Raw genomic sequence first — 27,556 nt, forward strand, 5'->3', positions numbered from 1 at the left:
TTCACCAAGGAAGAGTTTATTCCTCTCTGTAGCAAGCAGCATTGACAGAAGCATTGCCTTGCTCAGCAGACTCAGAAAAGGAACCAAATGCTTAATGTTCACATTGGCAGCAGTTACCCATGGACCTGTCCCATGGCCATGCATGTCCTTGCTAGCATTTAGGCTCAGTGCTCTTCTGCATTCCCCTTAGCAGCTGAGTATGGAAGGATGGAGGACAAAAGGCAGCAAAGAAAACGCACATGCTGATCTGAATCTTCCTTCACAGGAACATTCAATGTAATAGCTGAGCAGCACCCTAGTACCACACTTGTTAGGCAAGCTTATGAATACCCCAGTTTGCAGTCACAGATCCTTGAACTCCAAGCCCCTGAGCAACCTACTCTAGTGGAAGGTGTCCCTGCCTGTGGCAGGGGTTGGAACTGGATGGGCTTTCAGGTCCCTTCCAGCCCAGACCCTTCTGGGATTCTCTACAGTACTTCAGATCCACCAGCACCTCAGGGACTAACTTTTGCCACCAGCTTAGCACAAGTCCCAGTGCTGTGGGGCACCTTATGTCCAACCCCATGCAAATGGTGCTTTTGATCTACATAAGGAAATCCCATCTTGCTTGACTAAGAACCGGCATGTCCGGAGGTCTGACACCTATCTAGAAAGAAAGGTCCTGCAGAACAGGAAAAGTTTGCAGCTCATTGCAGAAGCCAGCAGGCAGTTTGCTCACTCCTGGGCCAAGAAATGAAGAGGTGAGGCCTCGTGCTCACAATGGCTCACCTCACTGTGGTTCTGGGGCCACACTCAGCGTTAGATTGCCAGGCTCTCAACAGCCTCCATGAAATTGGCTGTATCACATTATTCTCACGTCAAAAGCGCCGAGACCAAGGAGAGAAATTTCCTCAGCAGATTAGAAGAGCTCATTCTCACCTCCTCTGGTAGAAGATGCTCCTCTGAAATCAGCTGGGGTGTCTGCAGACATGTGCCTGCACCCTGTGCAGCTTTTAACACAGCCTAGACCACAGTGATGTCCGGCTAGCTCATGCTCAGCATTCAGTTTTGTCCTAGAAGGAGCAGAGGATAAATTGTTAGCAGTTAACAGCATGGAGCAGTTTCATATATTGTCCGTGCCTTACCATAACAGCACTAAGTTCTCCTGAAAGCCTGTCCTGAATTTTTGTGCTTGGGTTAGACCATGTGCAGGGCTTTGACTTAAAATGTAAATGGCTTTCTAAAGTAAAAGAAAGAGGTTTGCCAAGTGCAAGAATGTGTTTGCCTTCTTGTGGGGCTCCATCCAGGCCCCAAACATCCTAAAAGCGGGTGGAAATATGACTGGAGGTGTGGAGGGGTTCATTTCTGCTGACAGTAGAGCTGTGCACAGCAGCCCTTGCTCCATGGTCAGGTATAGCTGCCGGTGAGCATGGACATGCCATGTCACAGCTGTGTGTCCATTCATTGCAGATATCAACATGGCTGGGGAACCCAAACCCAATAGACCTAAAGGGCTGAAGAGAGCAGCCACTGCGCTGTACAGGTAGGTCTCCATCGCGCCACCTCCTGTGGTGAGGTCTCGGGGCTGAAGTTTGTCTTCTGGCTGGGGCTGATTTTCATTTCACACCCAGGCCATGGGCTTCTGGGCTTTTAGAGTGCCCCTCAGTGCTAGGAAGAGGCATCAGCAGCAGAGCCAAGGTTGGCCAACACTTGTGGTGTTGTGGGGCTCTGCCTGGGCATGGTCCAGCCTGTGAACTGTGTTGGACCTGGAGGTCATTGGAGGAAGGCAGATAGTACCTGCTTTAACCACATCAGAGGTTATGAAAGAGGTGTAATGAGGAGTGCTCCCCTCCAGCCCCAGCTTCCCCAGCTGGGAGTAGGAACAGGGCACAGTGGCACATGCTGGGTGTTAGGGGAGAACAGGGAGCAGGGATAATTTAGGGAAAGATGTTGGAGAAAGGGGAATGAGAAAACTGACAGGGAAAGAGAGAAAAGAAAGAAAGAAAGAAAGTGGGCATCAAGTGGAACTGGTCTGAGGAGGTGGCCAGCAGGAGCCCCAAGGGAGGCTGTGCATTGGAGCAATGACCAAGGAATCAAGGGGATGGGAGGGACAAGTAGGATGTGGACTAGGTTTGTGGGAGATGTGGCATGTTGCAGATGTCAGAGTGAGCTTTCAGTGCCACTGTTGCCAGCTCTAGAGACTTGATACCAAGATTTTTCATAAGAATTGAAGATTTACCTTTAAGCCCAGAGTCTGGAGTCATCAGAGAAAGTTGTGAAGTTCTTTCTGCTGTTGTTGCAGAAGGGAAAACTTGCAAAGGTATTTGGAGAGCACCCTGCAGGTTCAAGAAGCAAAACCAAATAATAAGATCCCAAAATGTGTTTTATTTACAAATTCTCATTATTTTTAAGCCAGTCTCATGGTATGGAGGCTGGGGCACTGAGTCAGATTTAGGTGTGCTGTTGCAAAGACTAAAATTAGTCTCAGTGTTGTTGGTGGACCTAATAAGAAAGGAAATCGTGGGAGAGCTGGAGGGTTTTCTACTAAAAGAAAAAGAATGTGAGAGGGATAAAGAGAAATGAAAAAAAAAGCCTATGATTCAGTCTCAGCCTGGACACAGAATGGAAAACCTCAGTGGTGGCAATGCTCTTCTGGCATGGATACCCACCACAGCTATAGCCACCTCCCACCACCACCCACATCTGTGAGATCTTCCACAGAGCTCTCAGCTGAGCTCTGCCTTTGCAGCTTTCACCTGATTTGGAGAAAACTCCAGGAACAAACTTGCCAACACAGTTTTCAAGCTGACAAGCAGGTATTCTTCATTGTGGTGCAGGGAGACACAGGGGATAGCTCCTCCTAAAGTGTGTGTTCCTATATTGCTACACAAGCCGTCCCTATATAGTCCCTGGGCATACATACATATTCATGAGGTATGGATTACATTATTTTCCAGGAAGTTCCCTGCATGCGTACAGAATTGTGGTGGTGGTCTCTGAAGGGTGTTTACTTCTTCCAACAATCTTCATCACTTCTGACAGCCTTTGAAGCATGCACAATAGATGCTTGTACCAGTTTAATTGGTTCATTAGCACCACAGACATAATAATCCTCCTGTCCTTCTACTTATCAGTTAGTTTAACTGTAGCCCATCCTGGACCCCTGCTGTTCCCAGATACTTCTTATCCCTGTGTCCTGTTCTTCTAGACTGTTTTTCTTAAAACTATGTCACCTATAACGATTTATCTTGTACAAGAATTCTCAAGATGTTCTCTAGCTGTACTGTTTTTTTTCTATGTATCATGCACCTCAGTAATTTTCCACTGCTACTATTACAAAACCAGCAAACTTAACATTACCTAGAACTTATTCTAAAGGTTTATATATTCCATTTATATATTCCATTCTGTAATTTTGTGGCCCCCCTTGTCTCACACCAGGCAAAGTTTTCCTCCCACCTTGGGCCAGCTTGGACCCTCACCAGAACTTGGCCCTCTGGATTCACAGAGGAGGCTGCTTACTCTGCATTACCCGTGCTGATCTATGGAAACAGAGATGACACAAATCTTTCTATTTAGCTGCACATATACAGCTTGCGTGGTGCTGTTAGCCATAATGCAAATTAATTCATTCCATACATCTTGCAGCAAAGAGCATTTCATTCACTATTTGTCCATGCCTTGATTGCTAATCCATTTCTGCTGCAATGACCAATATTTCAGACTTCCAGGCTGCCATGTAGATGAAGAAATGCAAACATCTCTCATTTGCTGCCTCCCACAAAGACAAATATGCTAAAATACAGGCCAGAGGACTACGCTATTCTGAGTTTAAGCAGTATTTCATCCCAGATTGGCTGTCAGATTGAAACTTTGCCATCTGGACCAACAGAACTTACAATATCTTCTGGGCAGCAGGGAATCCAGGTTTGCAGTGAGCCATGGTGATAGCAACCCTAATCATCATAAATTTTCCTAAATGTTAAACTTAAGAATCACAGCACTATAATTTACAGAGATGCTGTGTTAAAGCACATAAAATTCTTTTTTTCAGAGATTGGGTTTTACTTTGCCTCACTCCAAGTCTGTATGAGAGAGTCAAGGGGAAGGGAAATCTCATTTTGGACATAGAGGAAGCAACAGTCTTGGCAGTCTTACTTGATCCACCAGCCGAGGGGTGTATCTAGGTGTTTAACAGAAGTCCCTAGGGATATAGCCTCCCATCTACATCCAACAGGTAAAACACTCAGGTTCACGCCATCATATATTTTCTTAGGTCTCTCCACACGAGACACCTTTAGTTAATAGCAAGCCTTGCTGTCACCACTGCTGTCCCTTGCTCTCTCTGGATCTCCAGGGCCACCCTCCCTCTGCCTCTGGCATTTGCCAGAGAATCCCTTTGCGCATGGGAAGTCCTCTGGGTGCTCCTGCCTGGCACCACAGCCACCGCTGCTGAGCACAGATGTACCTGGAGATACTGCAGAGGAGGTACTGAGGATGGTTGGAAAATGAACTTGTGTTTTGACCATGCCCCCAGATATTCACATACTGTGTCTCAAAACCTCTTACCTTCAGGCAACATTTTTTTTGCCTGCATAGCAAATGTCTGGACAGGATTTCCTGGGGCATTTTGTGCTGCTTTAGGGTCACTGCCAATGATTTTCCTGTGCTGTGAGCTGGGAAGGGAAGGTGGCCCCAGGGCAGTGGGGGCTGCCAGCCCTGTAGGTGACCTTTGGATGTACAAATCTCTGCCCTTCCCCATAATGCTGGTACTAATGTTGCTCTGTAGCCAAAAGAACAATGAGAACAACTTAAGCAAGAACTGTGAAAGCAGCCCAGCTGAGTGGCCTGAGGATCTGTCTCTGGATTGATGACAGACACAAACCACTGTTGACTTTCTTTCTCAGCCTACAGATGCAAGTGGATGATCTCCTCCTCCCAGCTCAGGTGTCATTCACATCCCTTGTTATTCCCATTATGATCCCTGCAGAAAGCTGGTGTCCGCCCATCCCCAAAGAGATCCCTGTCTCAGCAGAGGTGGCGGGAGCAGTGGCACCCCAGCAAGCCCCAGTGCCAAATCCACACAGACAGGGCTGAGAAGCAACCACAGGTCTGAGGAAGAGATGGCCAATGGTACCCAAACCCAGCAGACCAAACACTGGCAGTAAGGATGTGCATGGTGTCCCAGCCTACAGCAGCCCTACTTCACCCCTAGCATCTTGGAAATGCCGGACTCCCTTCCCACATCTCTCTCCCAGGTTCCCAAAATCTTGGCTATTTGCAAGAAGGAATCTCACATGAGATACACAAGAACAGAAAATTGATCACTGTTTGATCAATGCCATAGTTTCTAAGTAGTTTTCCAACAGGTATTATTTCTACTGCTGCAATAATGAAGGTTGTGCAACCATTAGTAGAAGGATTTTGAGCTGAGCACATGTTACTTGTGATTATCAGTGCGGGGCTGTTGGGCAGTAGTTAAAAGCTCAAATGTAAGTTTGCTGTTCAGGTAAATGCTCAGAAATGGCACCACAAATGTCATGTAAAGGCAGCACATGTGAGCAATTGCCCTTCAGTTATGAATATTTGGATTTTGAACCTTTGTGAGTCATTAATAAATGTTCTATAACTACTAAAGAAAAACAAAGCAGAAGAAATGTGTCAGGAGGTGGAAGCATCATGTTACTTGATGCAGCCTTACAGCCTTCTGCTGCCTCTCACTCTGATTGTCCCTGCTCGATTTTTAAAGGGCACAGTGTCACCCACTGATTGAAAACCAGCAAAAATGATTCCTGTACACCAAGGAAGACTTGCCAGGTGACTGACACATGATCCATCAGTCTCAGGAAGGTTTATCCTGTGTGCAGTAAAATTATCAGGCACACAATGTCCAAATAAATCACCCACACTGGGGCATTCACTTTCACTTGGGTATTTTCCTGCATGCATATTGGAAGACCTGACTTTGCTCAATGCCTGACTTCCAAGGATACTGGTAAAAGCATCCTTCCACTGTCTCCCTGGTATCATCAAGCCTTGGCCTGACTGGCATGTTACAGCAGGGTCATACAGTCACAGGCTTCCAAAAATCCCTTGTTTCAACCTGCTGCCTTCCTTGAGGGCTGTCTCATGGTTAGCACAGTTAGCAGTACTTCCAGAGGCTGAGATCAGAGGATTTGCAGTCCCACATCACACTGAATATAAGGGTGGATTCATCTCACTTGAGTTCAGCCCTCTGTGCTGTCAAGGCTTTTACATGGTCTGGTTGCACTCCCCTAATAGTTGCTGGATAAAAACAGTTCTTCACCTGACAGTGGTTTAGATGTTTGCCTTTAGGTGTGATGTACCATGACCTGAAGCTGCCTCTTTCTCCCATGGCATGTATTTATCTCTTTACATTCCCAGTGTCTGAAGCCAAATGAGATGAATCCCACTGGTTTTGGGAAGTCTGTCCAGGATAATTATGCCCCTAATTCCTTTCAAAATTGATGGAAGTGTCTTCTGAAGACTGGGGGCTAAGGCAGGAGTCCCACATGCACCCTTTTGCTTTTCACCCACAAATATTAATAGATGCTCTTGGACCCACTGTCCTGCAGATCAGGCATGTTGTAATCCAACTCTACTGGGAAGCTGCAAAACTGGTCCAGTAGCAACTTCCATCAGGAAAACACAAGGCTGCCCAGCTTTGCTCACACATGCCTCTGCGAACAGTGTAATAACATTTAAGTGTTTAGTAACAACTTCATATCCCAAACTTCTGTTTTGGCTAGTCTTGAAAAAGGCTTAGAACTTCACCTGGGGTTTTAGGCTTCTCCGTCCTTCTCTAGCCCACACCAGGTTAGATCTACAGTACCTGAGGCCAGGTTTCATATAGGATGAAGTGCTGGAATCAAGCCCAGGAGTGAGGCAGAGGTGCCCAGATGCCACAGGGCAGGGTCAGTGCTGGAGATGGAGGGTGCCCACCCTGTTCAGGTCTTGTTTCTAAATGCAAGGCTTCACCTGGGATGATGCTGGCAGCAGCAGTGCAATGCCCATGCGATGGGGTTGGAGCTGCAGCTCCTCTCCATCCTTGTCTCCCCAGGGAGCCAGCCGTCTGCTAAGCCCAGGGTTTCCACAGCTCTACCAATGGGGTTCTCACCAGGGAGCTGGCTCACAAGAAAAGCAGCTCAGACCAGTAGTGTGAATAGGGTGAGAAAAAAGGAGTCCAGGCATGTCAGGATTCTGCCAAATGCCCCCAAGCTTCGTGCTGTTTATGAGCAGTCTAAAGCTGCCTCATGGTCTCCAAGCTACACTAAACTTCCCAGCAAGAGCAACAGCCCGTGGAGGGAATTTTTGCCATGGATAAAGACATCATTTCATCCCACTTGGAGCCTGTCTGGGAGCTGCAGACTGATGCCACTGTTTCCTCTTGAATGAGGTTACAGAGAGCATTGGCTCCAGGACACTGCTGGAGGTACCCAGAAGCAGTTCCTCAGAGCCTGTCAGGTATTACAAAATAGCAGCAATTTCATTTAAGTTTCATATTAGGGCAAAAAAAAAACAAATGACAGTGCAGAAACACCCTAATTCCGTTCAAATTACTTCCTGTTTTGGTTGTGTTCTGTTTGTGGTGATCAAGATAGATTGGCAGGTTGAGGAGAGCTGTGTTCTTGGAGAATTTATTTCCAGGTTTCATCCCAGGTTAGAACAACAATCAAGTCAGCAGTTATGAAGATCTCCAGGAAAATACCTTTGTTCGTTCCATACTGCCCATCTCCTCTGCCACACAAACAGGCTGGTGATACTCCAGCAAGAGCTGGAATTCTCTTTCCCTTTCAATTTAGAAAAGCACACAAGAAAAAAAACTGCAGATCATGCAGTGACTGGGACAGAAGGCTGCCAGGATATTAATTTCTCTCCTGTGAGCTCAGCAGAAATGTTGCCTGTGGGTCAGATCAGAAGGGGAGGATTCCAGGGCTGAAATTATGTTGAAACTCAGATCTATGCTGCAGCTGTCAGCAAAATGGCTCTTACCCATCATGGAACTAAAACTGGAAGGCTTATGGTGATAGCACCTCCATAGTCACATCCTACCACCACCACTCTGAAAGTCACTGTGGCAGTGCATGGTGGTGGCAGCAAACCCCACAAGAGGCAGTAGGTGCAAGTGCTGATTTGTTGCCCTTAACCCAAGGATACTGAAGACAACCTTCTTCAGCCCCAGAGGATGCCTGGTTGGCATCTCCAACCATCCAAAGTGTGCTTCAGGTACCCACGAGGCGTAGGCTGACCCTCCAGATGCTGCCATGGGCTGCTGGGGAACCTAAGGAGCACCCAAGGACCATGGGGAAAATACATTTAAGAAACTAGCATTACTGAAACATCAGGTGGGAAGTCCAGTGCCAGCAGAGCCAGGACAGGCACCCTGGGTCAAGCCTGGAATTTCTGGTCCAAACCATGCTTCCCACCAGCCATCCTGAGCAGCCTCACATTCTTCCTGTCACTTCTTGCCTAAGATGCAGGACACCAGATATACTCTCAGCTACATACTTGAGTGCTCATCTGGCATGGTTTAAGCCCAGACTGTAAATCAGAACCACGCAGCCCTCACGCTCACTCCCCACTCCACTTTCTTTCCCCCCCCACGCCTCCCCCTCCGCTCCTGGAGGGGTGGAAAGGAGAATCAAAAGAATGTAAGTCCCACAGGCTGAGATAATAACAGCCCAGTAACTAAGGTATAACACAAACCACTGCTGCTGCCAGCAATAGTAATAATGGTAAGGGAAATAAGGGAAGAGAACACACCACCCACCCGACTGAGCAGCCAGCCATTCCAGGTAACTCCCAGTTACATCCCAGACATGATGTGCTGTGGTATGGAATACCTCTTTGGCTAGTTTGGGTCAGGTGTCCTGTCTCTGCTTCCTCCCACCTTCCCCTCCTCCCTGGCAGAGCATGAGACTCAAAAAGTCCTTGATCAGAGTAAACATGACTGAGCAACAACTAAAACCATCAGTGTTATCAGTGCTGTTCTCAGGCCGAAAGTCAAAAACCAGCTACTAAGAAGGAGAAAAATTACTGCTATTGCTGAACCCAGGACATCATCCTTCCCTCTCCCCATGTCCCAGTTTGTTCTGGCTCAGAGTCCTTCTCCCTGTCAATCTTTCTTTCTTCCTATTAAATTTTCTTCTTTTATTTTTAATACACCACTTTAAGTGGCTTCATGATGCTGGACAGACTCTTTGCTTTTGAGGACTGCAGTAACCATTCTCTTTGTTCAGAGAGGAGGGAGGAGCAGCATAACGTCTTATTTCACCAGCATTAATTCAGCCAGCAGCACACAAGGGAACCAGATGCTGTGTTCAGCTGGGGGTGGCTGGTATATTCAGCAGTGTTGCTCTTTGCACTGCTGAGAGTGTGACAGGGCATCAGGCAGAACCAGAGCAGATCTTGTCTCTGAAGAGCTGGGATTACCCACTCTAACCACCTGCTTCACCTCATGAAGAACCAGCTGCCACAGGAGAGAACGCTGTTGCTGAGTCTCCAAGGCGTGGGGAATGCATTGCTCCAACTTTGGGTTAAGATGCAGTTAAAGCTTAAGAAAAGAGAATGTGGGCAATGTCTTGCTGGGTTGAAACATCTTCACTAGCAGAGATGTTAAATTAATAAATACCCTCTTCTTCCTGACATCTCCCTCAACAATTCTGTATTGTATGAAAAACAAACCATATGAGGGTGGCAGCAGAGCAGTGTCTGCCTGACATGGTCCTGCCATACTAAAGGCAGAATGGAGGGATGTCAGCGATGCCATGTGAACATTTCAGATGCCACTGTACAGACACAACCCCTTAGCTGTGCTTTCAACATCTCTGTGTGGCTTGCTGGGGTAGAGGGCTGGTCCCTGCTCCCCAGGCTTGGAGCCTGTGGGCATTTCTCCCCACCTAGTTTGTAGGTTTTAATCCACTCCACAGGTGTTGCTCTGCCTTGAGATAACCAGGTTAACACTTTGCTGCCAACGTCACCCTGTCCAGTGTGTTCAGCTGCCCCAAATCACAGAGTGGTTTGTGTTGGAAGGGGCCTTAAAGCTCATCCTGCTACAGGCAGGGACACCTTCTGTTAGAGCAGGTTGCTTAAGGCCTATATCTTTCTCCTGGGCTGAGCCCACCTCCAGCCACCTGGAAGGACTGGGACTCCCCTACGGGGGGGGGGAATAAAGGACCTGGGAGGCTCAGCAGGCAATGAGGAGAATTGCCAACAGTAATTAACCTGTGCTCTCCTGCCTCTGTCTCTGCAGTGGTTACGACTTCGACTATGACTATTACAGGGATGACTTCTACGACAGGTGAGCAGGGGAGGCATCAGCCAAAGGGGTTTCCTATGGGGCAGGATCTTTCCTGCAGCGAGGTGGGGTGGAGGGTGGTCCAGCCCAGCCCAGGGCAGTGGGGTCCTACGGCCAGGCTGTGCCCTGGCTCACCATCAACACTGCTTGGGCTCCGGTTGTGCCACCCGATCACCGGCAGGGGGCGCTGCTGGGGGCGCTGCAGGGTTCTCCAGCCTCCCCCCCCCCCATGCTTCCATCCCACTCCAGGCTCTTCGAGTACCGGGGCCGAGTGTCCCCGGTGCCCAGGGTGGTCCCTGTGAAGCGGCCGCGGGTCACCATCCCGCTCGTGCGGCGCGTCAAGGCCACGCTCCCCGTCAAGCTCTTTGCCAGGTCGGCTGCTATCGCCAACAGCTCGGGCAAGCTGAAGCGTGAGTATGTGCATGTGGAGACTGGTGTGCACACGGACCTCCCATCCCATCCCCAGGCATCCACACACAGGGCCAGATGCTCCCAAGGAAAACCTTGGAAACCCCTAAACATCTAGAAACAACAGCCCAAGTGAGGACTTTCCAGAAGCCCACAGGCTGTGAATGCAGCAGGGGAAGGTGCAAGTACAACCTGAGTGTGCCTGGTGTCTGCCTCCACAATGTGCCTGGACAATGAACACACAGACTTTTTGGGTGCAAAGGACCAACTATCCCTGCCAGTGCCATAACAGGGAGCAGGGCAGCAAGGCGATGGAGGAGAGCATGTTGCTGCTCCATGCTTCTTTTAGCTGTGTGCCCTGAACACCCTTCACCATGGCTTCTTCCAGCATAGACAAGTGCAGATATGCACAAGCATCACCACACATTGAGTCCAGGGGTGCAAAGAGTATATTTCTACCATAGAGTTTCTAGTTGAGTTTTTAACCTACTCAGTGAGATGTCTTGCGACTGGCAGAGGGGTGAGGCAGGCACTTTGGATGCTCTGCTGAGTTCTAAATGCTTTCTTTCCCTTCCTTTCTCCAAGTGAAGTGCAGCGAGCTGCAAACAATCAAAACTGAGCTGACGCAGATCAAATCCAACATTGATGCTCTCCTGGGCCGACTGGAGCAGATCGCTGAAGAACAGAAGGTGTCCACAGGTCAGTTGAGTGCATGCAAGTGCCTCAGGGCCAGTTTAAGAACAGGCAAAGAGTGCAAGGAAGCACCCTGCAGAGCTGGCCACCATCATGGCTTAGAGCATCCTCAGGCCAAAAGTACAGGCTAGAATTTCCTGAATTATGGAATTGGGTTTTTAAATGGTGAGATATTTTTCCTTCTTTGTCATACAGTTTGTATTTTTTCAGTTTGCTTTTTTATTCTATTCTGTTCTGTGCTGTTCTATTCTGTTCTGTCTGCTTCCCACACCCACATCGGAGGGATGCAGAGCAATGACTTGCTTGGTTACTTTTGGGCAGCTTCCTCAATATCAGCAAGACTTCCCAATACAGAAAAAGCAGAAATAAAATAGATTAATTACTCCCCTCCCAACTGAACCTGGGCTCCCACTGGGTTAGTGTCATCAGGCTTCCCCAGCCCTGAGCCAGGTGGCTTGGCTCTTGCTCTCACAGAGGTACGGAAGAAGGTGGAGAGCAGCAAAAGTGAAGTCTCGCAGGAAGACACAGCGTCAGAGGCAGAGGCCAACACGGAGGAGCCACTCAACGGGGATGAGGGCGAGGAAGAAGGTCTAGCACGGGATGAGTGTGAAGATGAACTGGTGAGTTGGGATAACACACTCCTTCCCAGATAGAGGAGTGAAGTAATGGACACAGTTTCAATGGGGCTTACTAAATCCCCAGAAAAATAGTTTTTCATTCAAGAGAAATTGTTGTGTTTAAGTCCCATGATTGCTGACAGCTTGTTCTTTCAAACTGTACTGCTGCTTGCAAAAGCAACGACCTAGCAGATGCATGTGGAGATACTGAAGAAACGTGGTTGGCTCTTGAAATTTAGACCACATTTATCCTTGATTTCACAATTATTAATTGATGGTTAAAACAAGTTGTTCTGCTCCCAAATAATTCTCAGATAGATTGGAACATAATGGCAGACAGGCTGTGTTACACTAACTGCACTTTCCTACCAACATGCAGTTGCAATGCCCTGTTGACTGGACGGACACCAGATGGCATAAACCTAGTTGTAAGGTCCAAGCAAGCCACAGCTGCTGTACATGGAGCTGTACATCACAGGGAGGGCAGCACTCAAGCAAGGCTGGCCTGGTGTCATACACACATCAATCCCATTGGCATTAGTCCAGCCCTGAATAAGGACATTCCCAGTGAACCCATTAAAACTCCTCTGAGAATAGGATCAGCTCCAGACCCAGGCAAAGAGCAGCAGGGTGCTGGGGTGGAAGGGCAGCCCTGCCTCATGCCTCTTCTGCAGGACTGCAGCCCTGGGAAGCTGGGCTGGTTGGCACAGCTCTCCTGCTGAGGTCTGGGGATGTCCGGGCAGCCTCTGAGCCTGTGCTGAATGTCCTCTGCAACAGCCCTGTGCATTCCTCTTCCCTTCCTTCTGCTTCCTCGCTGGTGGCAGCAGAAGTGAGGATGAAGCTCAGCATTGCTGAGGTAACCACCCCACATTGACATACACAGCCTTCCCTCCTGGGGCCTAAAAGCTCCTCTAACTCAAAACACTTCCCAGCTTTTTTGTAGTCTTCTGCTCTGCCTCACCTTAGTCATGATGGGATCTAAACGTGGTGTTTCAGATCTTCTGGTTTCTGGTGCCTCACAGCTGAAGTCCATGACCTCTAAATTTGAGAAGAGCTAATAAAGGGGAGATATCATAGCGGATGCTATAAAGAAGAAAGGCAAAAGCTGGCCTCCATCTCTGTGTCACTTAGGAAAAGGAAGGCCAGGTTTGAATTGCATCAAGGGGAACAAATGGTTGCAATCAGGGGAAACTTGCGGATACTAATAATGATAACACACAGCCTGTCAACAAAAAAATGTGGGTTTTCCTGCAATTAGTGGGATAAGGAAACAGAGTGGACAGACATCTGCTGGCAATGATTTAAGAAGAATGGTCTTCATTAAGAGTAGATGAACAAGATGAGTATTTCAGCTCCCTTTCAACTATTTTCTGTAACTCTCTGTTCCTAAAGTGGTGTTGAGATCAGAAACAGTTTGCTGCCAACATCAGACAGGCTCACATGTGCTCAGCATGCTTAATGTGTGCAGTTCGTCTGCAGGGATGTTCTCTTAAACACTGCAAGGTGGCTCACAGAATCTGTCCTTTATATTCTGCTCCTGACCTTACAACACTGAACAGATCTAAAGTCTTCCCAGTTCCAGGGGAGCAACTCTTTTATCCCATGTCTCTTTGGCTTACACACAGCAGTGTAGCCTTCATCACCTGCTGTTCATGGACATGGTGCTCACACCGCTCCATAAAAACATTATCTACCCTTGCATCACAGGAGAAGAGACAGAGGTCGGACAGATCTGACCTAGTAGTCAGTTTATTGAGATGTAAATTTAGGTATGTAAAATACTTAATAAATACAGTTGGACTGGCAGTCAGTACTCTTACTATTTACCACACATACAGTATGGAATACAAAGATTATTGTGTAAACTTATTACATGTGTCTTAAATGTTGCATGCATGCAAAAAATGTCACTTACCAGCCTATCGATGCCAAGTGTCAGGTAAGAGATCTGTCAGACATGAGAAATAAACTTGAGAGGTGTCCCTGCCAAAGTGGAGATCCCTGCCCGATGCTGAGGAGGGGGAGCTCAATAGGCCCTCATGGCTGCAGGTATTTATAGTGTGAAGTGGTTGATTCCTAGTCCTATATTGTACTGTCTTCATGTAGTTCTGGCCATTTATCAGCCCAGTCTCCAGCCAAACCATTTCTGGGGGCTTAGTGCTGGGTTCTCTCACACAATAGGATTAATTTTATTCTGCCTGGACCCAACTCCAGCACAAGTGTGAGGGACATAGTTTATGCAAGGCAGGAACCAGAGCTGCCAACACTTGGGCTGGTCCCAGCACAGAGACTTCCCTGCCTTGAACCTCTTCCCCATGGTAACAGCTGGGGAATATCCAGCTGGACTTGGGTCTAAGGTCCCACCTATACCCTGTAGGCAGCTGGAGGATGTCTCCTGGGGACCAGCAGGCCTGAGCATCCCTGTTTGTAGGGGAGTTCACCTCAGCTCATGTGAAAATGCTATGGCTAAGCAGGGTGCTGTTTCACAGTGCTGTTAGCCCCAGCTGGGTGAGGGGAAGTACTTTAGACCTGATCTTCTTTGCCTCCAGAGCAGCGTCCCATGGGCTTTTGCTCCGCAGATCCCTGAACTACTCAAAATCTGCTCTCTTAAGGTCAGGGGTTTGATTCTATTCTTCATCTTGGTCACTTCTTTCACAATACTCAACTTCACAGTCTCATGGTCGCTCCACCTTCACACCTTTGACCAGTTCCTCCTTGGCCATGAGCAGCAGTCCAGAACATCTCCCCTGTAGGGCTGGTCAGTTGGCTGTGTCTAGAAGTTATTCCTGACACTTTCCAGAAGTCTGGGTTGCTGCACCCAGCCCTGCTGCCTCCCACACCTTGCCAGGGTGGTTGGTGTTCCTCAGGAGTCCAGGGGCCTGTTATCAGTAGGCTTCCTCGAGCCTTCCCAGGGAGACTTCGTATCCAATGGTCTGTAACAGATACCTGCCATGATGTCTGGCCCCTCATCCTCACCTACTTTTCCAAGGCAAATCCCTGTGATGTGGGCTATTCCTTTTCCTGGAGCACATGCCACCTCACCTGGCTTTCCAGAAGAGCCTGTTCCCAGGGCGCTGCCTGCTCTGTCATCACAGAGAAGAAGCCTTTATTCTGTTGCCAGCAGTCATAAGCCTCCAGACTTCCTTCTCTTGGGAAGCTCCATCCACAGCTCCTTTAAGCCTGGTATGCAGCTTTTCTTCCTTCATGCATTGCAGTCCTGAGGCTTTTTGCCTGCAGCGTCTCAGAAAAGACCCTCTTGGTCTTCCTGTCTGTAAAAATCTATTTATCTCCCTCAGTGCCCTATAAACCAGGCTGTCGATACCAGGATTGAGGCTGGGCTCCCTTGCCTTCCCTTTCAGATTACCTGTCATCCCCTGCAGGCATCCGGATTCATTTCCATCTCTAAAATATTCACCACAAAATTGGGCTTGTTCAGGAGATAAAATCCTACTGCTGAGCACCTAATTCTTTTAATTATGCTGCATTGCAGGATGGCTTCAGGAGGGGGTACTTCCACATGCTGTGCTTTCAAAACCACTGTTGCATGGGGAGTGGTTTAGCACATCAGCACAGTTATTGTGGCCTTTGAAGTGATAAAGATTATTAATGTTATCATTCTGGATAATGATTTCTGCTGCAGACTGAAACCAGCTTCTGTGTTCAGTTGCAGTTATTACACTGTACATGAATTGCCATTGCAAACTGGCTACCGCTTAGCATCATTGGTCAGTTGCAGTGATGTGGGAATGCCTGTTCCCTGGTGTGTCCTAGATCCCAAATTAACTTCTCACAGTGCTACAACAAGGTGTGAATTGTGCAAGCACACACAGTAATCTTTACAAAAGTGCTGAGCATGGACTTAACCTGTCTTCATTAGGCATCCAGACTAACCACGGCAGCGTATGACACAGGCTCAGGACTTCTGAGACATGCCCACTGGAGGTGCAGACTCTGGTGTAGCCCAAATCATACACCTGGCTTTACACAAGGGAAGCTGGGCTTAATTTCATCCCTGTCCCTTTGAGGCTCAGGAGAAGCCAGACTGCAGACTCCAAGGGGGAATCACACATCCCAGGGCTGTCTGGCAGAGACCTTCCAGAATATGGAGCCAGAGGAAGTTTCTGGGTTTGCCTGAGGCTGTGTCTGCCAGAAGCCTCAGCCACAGCACCCAGTATCCACGTCAGGTGTGTTTTGTAGCTGCCCCACCGCTCTGAGCAGTGGCTCACTGCTCTCCCACACTATGGTACCAGCTGGGCACCACATGTGCGGTGGTATCACAGTGTCCCAGGTAGGGCAAGAGGGACATATGATGATTTACTCTTTCTGGTTCCCTTTCCCCCCAGGAGAACAGCCATTACACAGATGTGGAGGATGCCAGACTACAGTAACCAGGTACAGCTCACACACTGCTTTTTAGAGGCTGATTCTGAGCAAAGGCTTTCTTTCCATGCATGTTGGGGTGTTTGCTGCTTCAGAAGATGTTCTCACTGATCCTCGGTGCTTTCCTAGCACTGAGCCTGCCTGCTCAGTTGAGTCATAGATCAGCCCCCCACTCCCTTTCCTAAATCACAAATCTTCGAGGTGCAAGGAAAATGATGTTCCTTCATCCTGCCTTCTCTCCTTGCAGCCCATTCAGAACAGCAGTGAGCAACAGTGTGAGGAAAGCACGAGGCTAAACCCTGTCCTGGCACATTGAGCAAGACAAGCTGAATCGAAGTGCTGCTGTCATCTCTACCTGACATTCAAAAGGAGACAAGGCCTGACATCTTCCATCCATCTGTAAAGCAAAGACAAAGAAAACCCATCATCCCAGTGAATCCCCACTACCCTGTGCAATGGATTCAGAGCTCTGCAAATAGCAGAGGCAGGGTCCATACTCTGCACAATCCAGAACCATCACTGACCAGATAATGGGAGAGCAGTTGTGTCACCAAATGAGTCAGAGATGTTAGGTTAATGAGTCAGCTTTTTGTAGGAGAGGAGGGAGAACCAAGCCTAATCTAATAAAGACATTTTTTCCCATGCTAGGTGAGAGCAAGAGCATTTGCTAACTGGGGGAGAAGTACTGTCTCAGTTTGGACAATTTGAGTTCTCACTCTAAAGATCATGCTGAGGAAGAGGGTGTGGGGTGAGCTGTCCTCCCAGAGCCGTCACATCCAGTCATGTCTCTTTTACCCCATAAGCTGCTGTGAGTACAAGGTCAGTTCCAGAAGTCAGTGCTGGTGCATGTGCTATGTCTGTGCATCTGCTTGAAGAGAGAGGAAGGGGAAAGGAAGCTGCCTGCAGGAAACAAGTGATGCCAAGCAGGAGACACAAAGCATACATCAGCTTCAGTGATCCAGAGAATGGTTTGTCTCCTCATTCTCCACTGGGAAACCACAATGGCAAGTTGCTGCAGAGTGAGGAGGTTCAAGTGCTGTGTGGATGAGACCCTTTTCTTGGACCAGTTGCAAGGGGTGTAATCCAAGCAGTTTTCCAGTGCCAGAGACATCAGCCCCTTCCCCAGGGTGCCCCAACCTCTCTGTGTCTTCACACTGACCTGGCACACTGGGAGAGCATGCGGCATCTCCTGCTCCTGACTGCAAAGGCATCCAGTCTCCAGCACCAGTCTCCATCACTGGTCTGATGATCTGCACAGTGTCACAACTGGCCTGAGCATAACATGACTGGTAACAGTGAATACCCCAAGCATGATGCATGTGAGCGTGCAAGCACCTTCCCTGCCTACCCAGATTCAAGCTGGTTTTGATCCATGCCATGTCCTGCAAGTAGAGGGCTGCAGCAGCCAGCATGCAGCTTGTCATGGGAATCCCCTTACATCAGGTCTCTCAGCCTTTCTCTTCTTGTTTGTTCCTCCTTATACAGATTTTCTGAGTTCCAGGGTAGATGGGACTGAAACTCACACAGCACTTTACTCAATCACTCAGATGTGTCCTGCCCATATCTTCTCTTCCCCTCCATAACACATACATACAGATCAGTGCTTTGAATCCAGACCAGTGTCTACACCTCTGTGGTCAAACTCCCCCACAAAACATGTGCCCCCCCCAGGTCTCATATAGTGCTCCCGTGCTCAGAGCCAAACCTCATCTACAGCATCCCTCTTCAAAGGGTGAAGGGGAAAACAGGTCCTGTGGGCAAAGCTTCCCTCCCCTGAGGGCCATTGTGGAGCAAGCATGGCTCTTGAAGCACAATGTTTTATTTGCATTTCTTAGTTTCCAAGAATTCATGAGGGATTTAAGGGATGGCCGTGCTTCCCCCTACCTTTTTCCGGTTCCTGTACAATTTATCCACTGTGTTGTACTGAGCCGTTGTAGAGCTGTTTTCTAGGCTTTGAGAGATGAGCTGCAGTTTTTGCTATGAACTGACTGTGATGCTGATGTTTGGGAGAAAGGTGACCTTGTACATACAATCCTGTATAATAAAAGAAAGAAATCTAATTTGCTTCTCTCTGTGTCATGCATACACACACACATCCACATGTACACACACACATACACATGTACACACATACACATACACGTACACACACACATACACATACATACATACACACATTCACATATACATACACACATACACACCTACATATGTGCGGAAACACATACACATACATACACATACACACCTACACACATACACATACACACACACATACTTTTTTCCTCTGTTTCAGAAAAGTCCCTTCCTAAGCTTCCATTCTGCCCACAGGATTTACTTTCTCTTACATGAGGTACATCCCACTGGGCTGAGCCAAACATCTGCGGTCACAGGGGCTCTGGGACTCTTCCTCTGGAGGCCTGGGAAATCATTGGATGCAGGAGAGCAGGGTACAAATCCAGGCCTTTAAACTCTGGGTTTTGCATGGGCTCAGCTCATAAGAGACTGGAAAAAATAAGGTTGCTATTCCAGTTTGCACAAGGCAACGATGCTAATAAATGCTCCTTAAACACAGTGTGTTTTGGCTGTCTCCCCAGTCCCTTCCTCAGCAGAGCAAAGCTCACACAGTGTTGCCAGCTGCATGTGTTCACTGTAGTAAACATCCAAACCCTGGCATGTTTGGCAACTGAATTGTGCTGGGAGAGCACCAGGGACCACATGGTTAGAAGCCAGGTGATAACCATTTAATTTTCCAGTCTTAGAAGCAGATCTGCAGAGCCTGGCCTGAGCCACAGAGGGCAGCACTGGAGGTCAAAGCTGCCTATTGCATCTAAGTTCATGGTGTGGATGGAGATGCTTGAACATCCATCCATCCATGCATCCATGCATGCGTCCATAGAATCATAGAATAGTTAGGGCTGGAAAGGACCTTAAGATCATCCAGTTCCAACCCCCCCACCATGAGTGGGGACACCTCACACTAAACCATGTCACCCAGGCTTCATCCAACCTGGCCTTGAACACTGCCAGGGATGGAGCATTCACAACCTCCCTGAGCAAACCATTCCAGTACCTCACCACCCTCACAGTAAAGAATTTCTTCCTTATATCCAATCTAAACTTCCCCTGTCTTAAGTTTTAACCCACTACCCCTTGTCCTGTCGCTACAGTCCCTAATGAAGAGTCCCTCACCAGCATCCTTACAGGCCTCCTTCAGATACTGGAAGGCTGCTATGAGGTCTCCACGCAGCCTTTTCTTTTCCAGACTGAACAGCCCCAACTTCCTCAGCCTGTCTTCATATGGGAGGTGCTCCAGTCCCCTGATCATCCTCATGGCCTCCTCTGGACTTGTTCTAACACTACCATGTCCTTTTTATGTTGAGGACACCAGAACTGCACACAATACTCCAAGTGAGGTCTCACAAGAGCAGAGTAGAGGGGCAGGATCACCTCCTTTGACCTGCTGGTCACGCTCCTTTTGATGCAGCCCAGGATATAGAATCATAGAATAGTCAGGGTTGGAAAGGACCTCAAGATCATCTAGTTCCAACCCCCCTGCCATGGGCAGGGACACCCCACACTAAACCATATCACCCAGGCTTCATCCAACCTGGCCTTGAACACTGCCAGGGATGGAGCATTCACAACCTCCCTGGGCAACCCATTCCAGTGCCTCACCACCCTAACAGCAAAGAATTTCTTCCTTATGTCCAATCTAAACCTCTGCTGCTTAAGTTTCAACCCGTTACCCCTTGTCCTATCACTACAGTCCCTAATGAAGAGTCCCTCACCAGCATCTCTGTAGGCTGGCCATCCCTGTATGGTTGGCTTTCTGGGCTGCAAGTGCACACTGCTGGCTTATGTTCAACTTTTTATTGACCAACACCCCCAAGTCCTTCTCTGCAGGGCTGCTCTGAATCTCTTCTCTGCCCAACCTGTAGCTGTGCCTGGGATTGCTCCAACCCAGGTGTAGGACCTTGCACTTGTCATCTATCCAACCTTCCATCCTGTCATCAGTCACCAGTTCACTTCAAGATGAGGAAAGCTGCAGCATCAGACTAATGGCTGGTGTCTTAGTGGCTGGGAAGGAGGAAAGGGGGGGGTGGAAGGGGAAGATGGGAAGAATAAATGCAAATCAGCTCAACCTTAGGTCCATTGAGCCAGGTACTTGCACTCTGAGAGCAATCTCAGTGCCTCGAAGGAAGGTGCAGCACTTACCTGCTCATCTCTACCCCGTCACCTTCCCCACCAGCCAAACACAGCCTGGCACTGGGCTGGGGACAGGTGACTGCAGCACCATGAAGCTCATCAGCTTTAGGCTATTAGAGCATGGTGTAGTGCTGCAGAATGGACTCAGTCAGAGATCAATATGATCAGACCAAAAGCCATTTATTGCAAAGCATTAACTCCTTATATGCTATTGCTTACACACACCTACAGCAATTTGGCATATCATGATTGGATACTTGTCTTGAAGATGGTTAGTGCCTAACATATAATTGGTTAAGCACAGGTGTGAGAACTTGACCTCGAATGCTTGTCAACAGTCCACAGTTCTCATAACTCAGTGAATTCCAGCTTCTTATCTTGCTTGCTTAAGCTTCCTCGGGCCTCTCATGGCCTTGCTGTATCTTTCGAAGTTAGTCAGAGTTCATGTACAAAATATCCATTCTCCTGTGAGAACACTGTCTCCACAGTGTAGGCATCCTAGCAAACATTGGTTTGATTTTGTTGATTAACTGGGGGGAGAGTGAGGGACTTTGGGAATTCTTATGGCAATTATTGGCAATTATGCATGGCAATGAATAGTTATAGCATACATAACTTCATTAGCAGTTATGTATGGCAAGTTACTGTATTATATATTGGCTGTAGACAGGGCCTCAACAAAATGAGTTATGGGGTTTTCATGCTCATTGAGTTCTGTGTGTGACCATCTTCACATGAAGAGGTGAGGACACAGCAGTGGGGTGGGAAAGAAAACACACACCACCTCTGTCACCCCTTAAGGCCATAAAGTAGCTGCAAAGCTCCCTGCTGGCTTCTCTGGGTTCATCAGGAGGGGAGGAGTGAGAGAGGAGGTGTCACCCCATCCCTCTGAGCACTGCTTGCCCATAGATGGAGAGGATAAGCAGGGAATGGCAAATGCCAATGCAGGGGCATGAGGCCCAGGAGCAGAGCCGTGGAGAAAGAGGGAAGGGAGAGCACATAGGCCAGAGCAGCTGGGGCTGTAGAGGTTTAATGACTTCACAATAGGTCCAGTGAGCAGGGTACAGACAATGCCATCGTGCCATCCAGATCACAGTCTGCTCCCGTTCCCTGACTCCCCCAGCCCATCTTCCCAAGTGTGAGCACACGTGTGAAATACAGCATGGGCTGCTGCACACTCAGAGCACAACACAGCACCTCAGCCACAACACATCTATCCTCATCCTTATCCCCAGCGTACACCACATTCTGCTGTCACAGGGGAGCAGACAAGAGTGAAGAGCAGAAGCCTTGTTTTGGAGCTTGTCCTGATGAACAGGAAGATTTGTGGTGTTCCTCAAAAGCATTTTAAACATCTATGACACAAAAAGATCTCCTAGATCTTACTAGCTCTTGAGTGAATATAAAGGGGCCCCACCTGACATGCATCCAACCGCTTTCTATGATCCATTGTCCCCATAGAGTCACTCCATGTAAATCATCCCTGTCCTGCTGGAACGTGGGAAGATGAAGGTTGGGCCAATCCATTATCCCCAGCATTTCCTGCAAGACAGTGATTTATCTGCAGATTCATCTGCACATTCTGAAGAAAAATGACCAGCATAAACTGAGCAACTCAAGGGAACATAAAACACAGTTTCCATCTTGTGAACTGGAAACAAGAAATGCTTTTGTCAAATGCTTTCCCTGTCCACCCGCAAAGGCAAGATCTCATTACCAAGAGTCCTGGACCTTGCTTGGCTTCTCACATTTGCTGCTGTGCTTGTTGCCATCCCATCTGCATTTGGTGGCAACAGCAGCATGGTCTTTGTTGTAAACAAAACCAAAGGTCACTGTGTCCCTGTTCCCTTGCCAGCACCTCCGGAAAGAAAATAAGAAACATCTGAGGTTGCCAAAACACTCTGAGCATTAATGAGCTGCTCTGGATAAGAACAGCAGATGGGCAAGAAGTTTTGGTGCTCTGCTTTTTCATATGCTGGCCTTGGCAGTTTCTAGATCAATAGGGTAGGATTATTGCAGTGCAAATCCTCCTTTTATGTGCTTCTGGAGATGGAAAGACCAAACCACCTCTAAATCTTGTGTTCAGTTTGAGCCAGGAGATACTTTGCTGTGCCCCCATTGACTTTAATAAATCCCTTTAATGAGCATCACAATTAAAGTCCATGCAGTGCTTTGGCAATACTTCAATTCCCGCAGCTGTAATAGGATACGATCCTTGGGGAACTTGTGAAATACAATTGCTGCCTCTGTGAGAGTTTTCATATCCATCCTGCAACGTCTTCCCATTATCTGCAAGAGATTTAATTCCAGATCTTTCCTTTTCTCAAGAAAGTTATGGAAACATTTGGAGACATGACCACGAACCCTAAGGGCTCCTGTGGTTTCTGTCCATCCTTTGCTGGGAAAACACACCCAAGCCTTGGACTGGGGATGGTCTGATGCCAGAAGAGCGCAACCCATACACCAAATCCTCTGTGCGTGTCTGGCAGAGGGGCTCAAGCAGTCATTCTTGCCTGTACTGAGCCCCATACCACCAGCACTGCTCACGTACCCATCATGGTGATGGGTACGTGTCAGTACAGACACACTCTATCACTTTAGCAAGAAAACCCTCAAGTTTAGCCCACATTTATTTCCTAGCAGGTGGATTCTTTTCTCTGACGGTTTGAGAGGGTTCCTCAGAATTTTCCACAGATCCCAGCTTGCACATCTTCCCTGTGCTTGCAGCCCCAGTGATTCACCCAAAGGAGACACAAAGAAAGTGTATCAAGATAGACGAGATGAGAAAGGGGAAAATGAATTATCCTAATAGAATGGGAATTTTATTGAGACATCCAGCTTTTGCTGTCATCACCATTGGTTGTGTATGGAGAATGTCTGCCTTGGAGAATTGCTAAACACATGGCAGGGACCAGCTTAAAGAATCTGTTGAACTTGAACCAGTAAAGAAACAGTGAGAAAATGACCACACAGAGGATATGCAAAGAACCCAACTGAGAGATGGAAAAACCCTGCTCATACCTTTATTCATATGTGGCAATAGAAAACATACAGACAGCACCCAGTGGGGAAATAAAAGATTTTATATAGTCTAATCCTTTCAGTACTTCAGAAGACAAAGGCTGGCCATAGAGATGGTGTGACAGAGCACTCGGTGGGAATGCAGAGGGATGGGCTGTAGCTGTTGGCTGTTAGTTCCTACTTCGGATTCATTCCCATGCTCCTCACAGCACTCCCTTCTCCCCTTTCTCTGGGTTCCTGCCTCCTTTTAAGCACTATTTCAACCCACAAAGCTATGGATATACAAGACCCACTGAATATCATGCTCCTCTGGAAAACAGTCACTGTGTAACAGGCAAAGCATAGTGCAGTGGGCATCACAATCCAAATTAGAAAGGTAAATCTGATATACACAATCACCTTTTTAAAGAGCAGAGCTCTCAAAAAACAGTATTTCAAGACAGCAGGAATACTAACCCAGAGCCTCTGCACACACAGTCACTACTTTTCTGATTACATTTCTGTTTTTCCTCTATGGCATTTGCACACGTGCCTAATCCTCAACTTTTGCTATTTCTACACATTATGCTTAATCTTATTTTGTCATTAACTATGTGTTTCCTTTCTGCATTCAAGGACCCTTCAGCCTTCACAGTAGAACTCCTTTCTGCTGCACGGGGATGACCACAGCTCCATCACTGGTAAAACAGCAAGAGCAGGACTGCTGTGGTGGCAGCAGGAGTTGTGAGATGCCAGTGGGGGACGCTGGGCTGCAGAGGGGAGGTTAGAGCAGGCAGAAGGGGCTCAGAGCCACAAGAGTGCTCCCCATGTTTGCTTGGGGGTCTTTCTGCTGCTTGCTGCTGAGCCATTCAGGGAGAAGAGGATAGGCTGGGCAGCACAGCTGGGACATACACTCACCTTCACCTTGTGCTCCAGCTTGGTCTTCTCCTCACTGCTTGGCAGATCTGCTTCATACCCCCATAGGCCAAAGCATCCTGTCTCCTGATTTTGGCCACCTCAGAAGACACCTCTCTGTCCACAGCATCACCATAAAGCACAGACATGGCTCGAGACCCTGCACACTCATAGAATCCCAGACTGGTTTGGGTTTGAAGAGAGCTTTAAGCTCATTCAGTTCCAACCCCCTGTCATGGGCAGGAACACCTTCCACTAGAGCAGGTTGATCCAAGCCCCATCCAACCTGATCTTGGACACTGCCAGCGATGGGGCATAGATGAGCACTCGTTATTCTTTAAGCCTGAACATGTCCTTGGTTGGGGGCAGGAATTAATGGCCACCTCCCTCATCCAGAACAAAGTGTAGAGGCAAACAATGTGTTTCAGCAACAGCTCAAATGAATTTGAAAAAAATGGAGTAGGCTTGAAAATAAAAACAAATTTTCATGTACAAAAAATTGGAGACTACACGGCCAGCCCCAGGCAGGCTCAGTGTCAGGGAGACCTCAATGGACACCACAGCCATGAATGTAAATAATAGTGTCAAGAGAACCCAAGAGATCTTTGCACAGCTCCTGCCGATGAAAGAAATGCAATCCTTTCTGCTGGCTGGGACTTGTAGGAGAGCAACCCATTGTGTGAGGCTGTCAGAAAGTGTAGAGACAATGCAGCAAAGAAAAATGCTTTAAGCTTCATTTCAAATGAGCTCGCATTTCTCAGAACTTATTTTTTCATGTTCATGGTGGAAAAAGAACAGTTTTGGTGCTGTACAAGATCATAGCACAAGGCCTGCAGCAGGCTCTGAGGACCATGAGCAGTACAGAAAGACATTTCAGTCCACAAAATTAAAAAGAACTAAACCCATACTTTCTCCTTGCCTTGTTTTCAAGATGAATTACATCAAGCTTTCCTCCCTGTGACAACAGCAATAATGCTCCCTTTTCCTTTTTTAATGAAAGTGAATATTAGCAGAAAAGCATGTTAAGATACATTAGAAACACCATGATCCAGCTATGTCACATAACACTCGTGACAATTAGGGCACAAGTATGTTTTGCTTTCAATCACACAGACCCACTCCACCCCGGGTGCAATGTTCCCACATGGAAGAAACAAATGTACAAATTCCATGGGATAATTACTCAAAGTAACACTGGGGAAAGAAACAAAGGTTTTAAAACTAAGTTGCTTTGGTACAGAATGTAGAATTAAGGGAGCTGCTTCTGTGTTAGAAAACCCAAAGTCTCTGCAAGCCCAGACATCCACTATGGAAGATGCAATGGGCTGAAAAGTGGGGCATTTCTCCATGATATTACCCTTTTCTGCTGGGTATTCAGCAGAAAAATGTTAATAACACAGATGTAAAGTTATGCTTGTTTTATTCCAGAAATATGCCGTTATTTGCAATATGCAAAGAAGAAAAAAGGATGAACAGCAGCCTTACACAGCAAGGAACAAGCCTGGTGTTACAGTCACAAGCAGAAAGGAAGTGAGAAAGCATTTCTCTTTCCACAAGGAAAAGCCAGCTCCTTGTATCCATCAGGCAGTAATGTGTTTCATTGGCCAGCTCAAATTTCTGCTTCTGCTATGGTTGCTCCCTTGGGCTTGTGACAGAGACTAACACAGGTTCAGCCATATTCTATAGAGAGGATATATAAGAATGTGCAGTGTCTGTACGTGTGTGTAATACCTATGTGAATACATCTGTGTATCCTAGGTATATTAATCTATGTTGAAACACCTGCAGTAAAAGCACAGTCTCCCTAAGCTGTTCCTAAACACTAAGAGACTGAATTGCCCCTGGGGGCACTTCCCTGTCTTCATTAGGGACTATAAAAAGAACTGAAAACAAAGGATTTCTTAGTCAAGGGACTGGAGCCAGATGAGGTCCCTTCAAACCAAAAGTTCTACAAGGGATGTAGAGCTTCTCCTGTAAAGATCAGCAAGAATCCTTGAACCTGATTCTCTTTAGGATTCCACAGTGTCCAAGAAATGTCTTCCTTCAAAAGCATCAGAATCAGAGTGATCTTTCTTCTCCATCAGCTCTCTTCATTCAAACACATACACTGAGGGAAAGGAAACGTGGAATTGTGTTGCCTTCTCACCATAGGATTTTACAGTTCATCCAACATCCTTTTAGCTATTAGCCCAAATCAGAGCCGTTTGAGGAATGTTTTCCCACAGTTGACAGACACCTGGGCCTAGACCAAGCCATGACTTAGGTTAACTGCCCAAATGCCCCTATTCTGCTGCAGAAAGCAGAATATGAGGTAGAGCCATACAGTCAAACCTAACCCCGGCTGATCCCTGTGAACATTCTGAGAATCCAAACATATGCAGACTTAAGCTGTAGGCTGCCTTTGCACTGCTGGAAAAGCCCAAGAGAGGCTTTCATCAGGGCAGGCTTGTCCCAGTACCCAACCACTATCTCCAACCTGTTTCTAACCATTTTCCTCCAGGGATACTAAACTGCCCATTGTCCCATCATTTATGAGAAAGGTGAAGCAGAAAGGGAAGAGTGAGCTGGAAGAACAGGAGAGCTCAGAAGCAGGGCAAGTGAACTCAGTCTTACCACCCAGGGTTGGATGTACATCCAGGCTGATGTCCTGCCTCTGGCAGGGGCCAGACATAGGTTGCTCAGGGAAGAGCTTGCACTGCAGCAGTCAGGCACAAACCCACCTACTGGGAGAGCAACCACTTGTCAGGCAGAACACTACAGAAGATTATATTCTACTACTCAGGCAACATGGGACTAACCTTTACTGTGGCAAAACCAAACTGAAAACAGAAAACAAGCATTTTGGAAGCTGATGTAGCGTCGCAGCTTGTTGTTCTTACAGCTGAACTGGCAGCTCTTGTACAGCTGCAGTTTGCTATCAAACATCTGTCTTCAGTTCTTTCTCAAAGCTTGGCCTCTCATTCGCTTTGATAATCTTCTAACAGTCTGGTAATCTGGAATAAACTTCTAGGAAACAAATGAGCAAGGAGGCAGAACA

General features: G+C 47.6%; 1 protein-coding gene and 1 long non-coding RNA gene across 3 annotated transcripts in view; one reads left to right on the forward strand and one right to left on the reverse strand.

The window, feature by feature from the left end:
* RALY (RALY heterogeneous nuclear ribonucleoprotein) overlaps positions 1–18,455 on the forward strand; it is a 122,778-nt gene extending 104,323 nt beyond the window's left edge. For both annotated transcript variants that reach the window (XM_034066608.1, XM_034066609.1), the window contains 7 exons: positions 1,450–1,522; positions 10,253–10,300; positions 10,547–10,707; positions 11,291–11,404; positions 11,873–12,018; positions 16,359–16,407; positions 16,643–18,455. In XM_034066608.1, the coding sequence (XP_033922499.1) occupies positions 1,450–1,522; positions 10,253–10,300; positions 10,547–10,707; positions 11,291–11,404; positions 11,873–12,018; positions 16,359–16,403 (587 nt within the window). In that variant the 3' untranslated portion in view covers positions 16,404–16,407; positions 16,643–18,455. The remainder of the gene's footprint in view (positions 1–1,449; positions 1,523–10,252; positions 10,301–10,546; positions 10,708–11,290; positions 11,405–11,872; positions 12,019–16,358; positions 16,408–16,642) is intronic.
* Positions 691–24,761, reverse strand: LOC115947574 (uncharacterized). Its single transcript, XR_004081474.2, has 3 exons — positions 24,523–24,761; positions 2,219–2,315; positions 691–1,052 (listed from the first exon to the last, which is right to left on the reverse strand). It is a non-coding gene; the product is annotated as an uncharacterized lncRNA (long non-coding RNA).
* Between the last annotated feature and the right edge of the window lie 2,795 nt (positions 24,762–27,556).

Source organism: Melopsittacus undulatus, chromosome 10 (genome assembly GCF_012275295.1).
Source record: "Melopsittacus undulatus isolate bMelUnd1 chromosome 10, bMelUnd1.mat.Z, whole genome shotgun sequence".
NCBI lineage: Eukaryota > Metazoa > Chordata > Aves > Psittaciformes > Psittaculidae > Melopsittacus > Melopsittacus undulatus.